This window comes from Stenella coeruleoalba, assembly GCF_951394435.1.
Source record: "Stenella coeruleoalba genome assembly, chromosome: 10".
Classification (NCBI taxonomy): domain Eukaryota; kingdom Metazoa; phylum Chordata; class Mammalia; order Artiodactyla; family Delphinidae; genus Stenella; species Stenella coeruleoalba.
Window position 1 is genome coordinate 73489018 of NC_137156.1, and position 6545 is coordinate 73495562.

Consider the following 6545-nt stretch of genomic DNA (forward strand, 5'->3'; position numbering starts at 1 on the left):
CTTATGACTCTGGTTGTAGATAAAAATTAAGCTGTGATGGATTAGAGACACGAGTGGCTATGGAAAAAAGGAGCTGGTGAGCGGGCCTGGCGAAAGTGCGTGGCGGGAGCACAGTACGCCCTCTCTTCGCCGGCCGGAAGTTGAGGGACTGAATGGGTTCCGGAACCGGCGGCTGCGGCTCTTCTGTTTCTACCTGACGCTTAACGGTCGCCCAGGCTCAGAGCTCGTCAGCCTCTGGGCCGCCAGGTTCATGTGGAGGCTCCCAGGCGCCCGCTCCGCGCTTCGTGGGGTCCGTACGGCAGTGGAGCGGCACAGTCGGGCCGAGGCGGCGACTGAGACCGTGGCAGGCGCGATGGAGCGCGCTGTGGTGCGCTGTGTGCCCTCGGAGCCTAAGCTAAGTCTGTCGTTCGCGCTGGCCGACGGCAGCCACAAGAACATGCAGCGCGACCAGAGCGAGCCGCTGGGTCGGGCCCTCAGCCGGATCGCTACCAATGCCCTCAAAGGCCACGCGAAGGCGGCCGCCGCCAAGAAGAGCAGGAAGAACCGGCCAAACGCAAGCGGCGGCGTGTCCTGTGCGGGGCCTGGGCCCGAGCCGGCTGCAGCCTGCGAACCCGTGGTGAAGCTGTACTACCGGGAGGAGGCAGTGGCTGAAGACGTGCTCAATGTGGACGCCTGGCAGGACGGTGCGGTGCTGCAGATCGGCGATGTCAAGTACAAGGTGGAGCGCAACCCTCCCGCCTTCACCGAGCTGCAGTTGCCGCGCTACATCATGGCCGGCTTCCCGGTGTGCCCCAAGCTCGGCGTCGAATTTGGGGATCCCGCCGGCTCCCTCTTCCGCTGGTACAAGGAAACCAAACCCGGCGCGACAGAACCTGAGGGCGGAGGCCCCTCATCGTTGTCTCCCTCTTCGCCCTCTCCTGGTTGGACTGAGACGGGTGTGGACGAGCGCGTCTACACCCCGTCCAATGCCGACATCGGGCTACGGCTCAAACTTCATTGCACCCCAGGCAATGGGCAGCGCTTCGGGCCAAGCCGGGAGTTGGAAAGTGTGTGTCCAGTGGAGGCCGGGCCCGGCACCTGCACCTTTGACCACCGGCATCTGTACACCAAGAAGGTGACGGACGACGCTCTCATCCGCACTGTCTCCTACAACATCCTGGCCGACACATATGCCCAGACTGAGTTTTCGCGGACGGTCCTGTACCCGTACTGTGCCCCTTACGCCCTGGAACTCGACTACCGCCAGAACCTTATCCAAAAAGAACTCACGGGCTACAACGCCGACCTCATCTGTTTGCAGGAAGTTGACCGCAACGTGTTTACAGACAGCTTGGTGCCGGCCCTGGAGGCCTTTGGGCTGGAGGGCGTGTTTCGAATCAAGCAGCACGAAGGCCTGGCCACTTTCTACCGGAAGTCCAAGTTCAGCCTCCTTAGCCAGCATGACATTGTTTTCCATGAAGCCCTGCAGTCTGACCCACTTCACAAAGAACTGCTGGAGAAACTGGCCTTGTACCCATCAGCGCAGGAGAGGGTGCTCCAGAGATCTTCTGTACTTCAGGTAGAGTAACTCCGCCAGTCTCGACATACTCGTTCTGGAAGGGGCGCCGGGGCCGGGGGTGCTTATAGAGAAGAAACAGTCCAGATTTTACTGAAAGGTGTTTGCTCTTGTATCTTAAGCACGTAATTTAGCCTTCCTTCCTTCCTTCATCGAGCAGATACTTATTGAGTACCTGTAATGCGCCAGGCACACTACAGGTTGCCTTGAACAAGACAAACAGGAACTTTTCATAGTGCTTATGATTTAGTGTTTAGCTAAATACAATAATTTAATAGCTAATATTTTCTTACTACTTGCCAAACACTGTTTTGACACATTTTAAAGAATTTAAATTTTAAGTCTCTGGTATGTTGTACAAAGTGCTCCGTAAATATTAGCTGTTATTTTAATTTTGGCTCATAGTAATCCTAATGTTCCCATTTTATAGATGTTATTCTAAAACTCTGTTGTCCAGAGTTTTTAGGTAGTTGGTTTTGTTCATAGTAAGAAGAGCAGCTGCCATTTTTTGAGCACCTACTGTGTCTCATGCACCTCTGAGTAAGCTTATTTAATTGAATCCACACAATTAAATGTCCTCCTTGAGGTGGATGATATTGTCTCTTTTTTACTCATGATGAAGCTGGTTTAGGAAAAAGAAGTGTCCCTCTCCAGGTCTCACTGCTGTAAATGGTAGAGTGGGTATTCAAAGCGAGTTCTGCCTGACTACAAAGCCCACGCTTACCCACAGAAAAACACGGGCTCCAACCTTAGTGTTGTCATCTAAAATGTATTCATGCTACCTCTGTGTATTGGACTGTTACTAAAATGTTATGCTGAATCCCGTTCATTTATATTCCAAAACTTAAAATTAAATTTCATAATTTCAATCATACTTCATCAGCAGGGAGGCATATGGAATAAAGTGTCAGTTCATCATATAGTTTTAGATTTTTTAAAAATTCAGATTGGGAAATAGCATCTGAACTTGGCATTTTCTGTTTATTTTAGGTTTCTGTTCTTCAGTCTACAAAGGACTCTTCTCAAAAGATATGTGTTGCTAATACCCATCTCTACTGGCACCCCAAAGGTAAGTTTTATTGGTTTTCTCAAGTGGCTTGAACGTGGTAATGTAACGTCGGTAAAAGCTGTTTTACACAAATACATCTTTTTTTTTTTGAGTTTTATTGAGATATAGTTGACATACAGCGCTATACAATTTAAGGTGTATGGCATAATGACTTATACATATTGCAAAATGATTATCACAATAAGTTTAGTTAAAATCTATTACCTCATATAAATATCCCCCAAAAGGTTTTTTTCCTTGTGATGAGAACTTCTGGGGTTTACTCTCTTAGCACCTTTCAAATATACCACCCAGCAGTGTTAACTATAGCCATTGTGTTGTATATTACATCCCCAATACCATTAATCTTATAACTGGAAGTTTTACCTTTTGACCACCTTCATCCACTTCCTCCCCACACATACAAATACATATCTGGAATGTCACCCAGATACTGTGGTTTGTTTTTTCTTTGTTTTTTTTAACTTAAAGGCAACTTTAGAAAGTACTTAACATTAATGTTTTTTATATTCATAGGTGGGTACATTCGTCTCATTCAAATGGCAGTAGCCTTGGCTCACATTAGACACGTCTCTTGTGATCTGTATCCCAGCATACCAGTTATATTTTGTGGGGACTTTAATAGTACCCCATCAACAGGAATGTATCACTTTGTCATCAGTGGCAATATTCCAGAGGATCATGAAGACTGGACTTCCAATGGGGAAGAGGAACGATGCAACATGTCTCTTACCCATTTCTTCAAACTGAAAAGTGCTTGTGGTGAACCTGCTTACACAAATTACGTTGGTGGCTTTCATGGATGTCTGGATTACATTTTCATTGACTTAAATGCTTTAGAGGTTGAACAGGTGATTCCATTACCTACTCATGAAGAAGTTACCACCCACCAGGCCTTACCTAGTGTTTCCCATCCCTCTGATCACTTAGCACTTGTATGTGATTTAAAATGGAAATAGATTTGTGTCTGATGGAATTTAAATCTGCTTTAGTAGGAAATTTAATATGAATCAAAGCTATGTGTAACCTTCAAAGAGGAAAACTAGGCACTAAGGTAAAATATTCTTACCATGCGAGTTATGTTCTAGTGTCTTCATTACATGACTATCATAATGGTTGCATAACATAGTTTCTCTACCCTTTTTTTTCTACACTTGGAGGAAAACAAATATATTTATGACTAGCAAGAAGAACACTGGTACTTTTTATACTTTTTTTTACTAGTAATTAAGAATTTTGTAAAAAAAATAACCATTTGAATGATCCTGTAATTTTTCTATCATAACACATTTCAAATTAAATCATGTATATATAATTAGGGGGAAAGCGCATACAAGTTAAAGTGAGAGGCTTATTCTGACACATGGAAGGAATAACATTAGGGTCTACCTCTACCTCAATTTGGTTAGCAATTTAATACAACTTCAGAGCTTTAACAAAAAATTAAAATATACCATTACCAATTCCTATTGCTTCTCATCTTTCATTTTTCAGTTATCATAAGGCATCTTCATTCTCTTAGGATTTTAATTTTTAGTGTATGGTACAAATGGACATATTTATATTCCCATTCTTACTTGCAGCTCATTTTAACTTTCAGTATGCAAGCACAATTTACTATTTAAAGTGAACAATAACATCGTCAACTTGATCCTGTTGTCTTTAACGCCTTTGCCCATGGAAAATGTTCATAAATCAACAGGGTATTTGACATATATTAGACTATAACACAATACATTAGATATGAGAAACTGCCTATTGATACGGACTTGCAGTTGTGGATGAACCATGGAGCATTTCTGTGCTACAAGTATTTTCAAAATTGTTTTTTTTCTAAATAGAAAGGGAGAGTAGTAGTGGGGCTTTTGAGCATCTCTCGAATAAACTTCTTACAGACTTGAGCATTATAGTTTGAGTTACAGAACACTGTATATGTAATTACATACTGTAAAAAAAATTTTAAATATGAAGCCAAACTCTTGAAAATTACAAAGTATAGTTTTACTGATTAGAGTCTAGCCTAGAGTAGTAACTGAGCTTTTCTAACTCAATTATCACCATACCTTATTTTTAATGTTTTAGCTGTTGCGCTCTTGTTCAAAAGAACCAAAATGTTCTCGTTTTTCTGCATTTAACTTCTAAGCTTAGATAGGTAGAGCTCACTTCAAGAGCTCTGATTTTCCAGTCATGAAGGCCTTTGTTCCACGTTTAGTCTCTAACCCGATACCATAAGAACTTTCATCTTTTGACAAAGTAACCTGTATTTTCATATTCTGCTCACTAGCCAATGTATTGTTTACTCTTAGTAATTTTGAGAATGAGAGGGTTTTACTTGCACTTCAGATTGAACCTTGAAGTGCTTAAAAGTACGTGCCGGAAAAATTAGGGTGGCAGTTTCCTGGGATCTTGTTTAGAAAAGGCTGTAAGTGAAAAATTGATGCTACCAAATTGTGCCTTCCTAAAAAGCATCTTGAAAGCATTTTTTAACATCAGTTTACAAATATAGAAATAATATATTGAAGCCAGAATCTGATTCTTTTGAAATTTTTTTTTCCGTTTTAATATTTGGTTTTGGTTTGCTTTCAAACAAACATGTTGACAGGACTTACTACAGTAAGTTGAGAGAAAAAGTTTAAGCAAAAAAGTTGAGAAACATAAAAGAAAAAAGTGTAACATGACATCCTCATGCCCATGAGAAAAACATACAGGTCCTGTATTAACACCACAGCTAGCTAGATGGAACTCTGCTCAGAAAAATTCTAAACACTTATCAAACATTCCACATCCTGACACTTTAAATTTGATATTTGCTGACTAAACAATGATCAGATTGTACACAGGCATTTCAGAATATTAGAATATAGAATATTATTTTGAAGTGCATATGCTTTGGTCAAATCTCTAGCATATAGATGTTAGTATGGTTAGTCCAAATGTAGGGAACACTAAGAAAACTGTATAAATAGCATACCAAAATGTCCTTGTATATGAGCTAGAATAAAGTGTTATTCAGAAATGTTTAAGTGTTTAAAGCCATCTCTGTGATTGAATTTTTCTATTACATTTAGATTTTTTTAGTACATTTAATTATAAAATATGGAAAGTAGTAACTCCGGTGAACCACATTTTACGATGTTACAAGTTCTTGCTATAGGAATTAACATCCTGAAAATTTTGTTATCAATGACAAACTACTATTACAGAACATATTATCCTGTTAAATGCTTTTTTTTTTAATTTTATTTTTTTATTTTTTTTTTTGCGGTATGCGAGCCTCTCACTGCTGTGGCCTCTCCCGTTGCGGAGCACAGGCTCTGGACACGCAGGCTCAGCGGCCATGGCTCACGGGCCCAGCCGCTCCGTGGCATGTGGGATCTTCCCGGACCGGGGCACGAACCCGCGTCCCCTGCATCGGCAGGCGGACTCTCAACCACTGTGCCACCAGGGAAGCCCTAAATGAATTCTTATACAGTTGCCACTACAGACATACACACTGGTAGTTCATAATTCATTAGTGAACAAATCATTTCTGGCTATGTGATGTTCTTTAAAATTCTAGAAACTAAAATCAGTTGTTTCAAATTTTCAAGAATTTTACTGGTTGGTGACGTTTTTGTCATCAAAATGTGGTGGTTTCAGTCCAAAGGTAGATCTCTGAGCAACATAATATAAGGGGGATAAGTCCAAAGAACACTACTGTGGGAAAATCTCCCTGGTGGAAATTGACACCTTTAGATCTCACATTCTCCAGCTATGAAATACAGGCAGAAATTCCCTACAAACTAGTCTGAGACAAAACCAAAACCCATATATAATGAAAGATAAAAGTTTGCACTACTGGTTTATCATAAGACCCACATGGCAACTCAAGAGGGAAGATCTTTCCTAATAGCCAACCAGTTTTCCAAACATGATTCAAAA

At 41.6% G+C, this 6545-nt stretch overlaps 1 protein-coding gene across 1 annotated transcript; it reads left to right on the top strand.

Moving 5' to 3' along the window:
* The first annotated feature begins 81 nt into the window (after positions 1-81).
* Positions 82-5901, top strand: PDE12 (phosphodiesterase 12). The gene is made up of 3 exons (XM_079934644.1): positions 82-1558; positions 2546-2624; positions 3141-5901. The coding sequence occupies exons 1-3, from the start codon at positions 251-253 to the stop codon at positions 3581-3583; spliced, it is 1830 nt and encodes a 609-aa protein (XP_079790770.1). The 5' UTR covers positions 82-250; the 3' UTR covers positions 3584-5901.
* The last annotated feature ends 644 nt before the right edge of the window (positions 5902-6545 follow it).

Bases quoted from the DNA above. Each gene is read 5' to 3' on its own strand.
- PDE12 (XM_079934644.1), top strand. From the start codon at position 251: ATGTGGAGGCTCCCAGGCGCCCGCTCCGCGCTTCGTGGGGTCCGTACG. The intron at 1,559-2,545 runs GTAGAGTAACTC...TGTTTATTTTAG, and splicing joins AGAGATCTTCTGTACTTCAG to GTTTCTGTTCTTCAGTCTAC. The intron at 2,625-3,140 runs GTAAGTTTTATT...TTATATTCATAG, and splicing joins TCTCTACTGGCACCCCAAAG to GTGGGTACATTCGTCTCATT.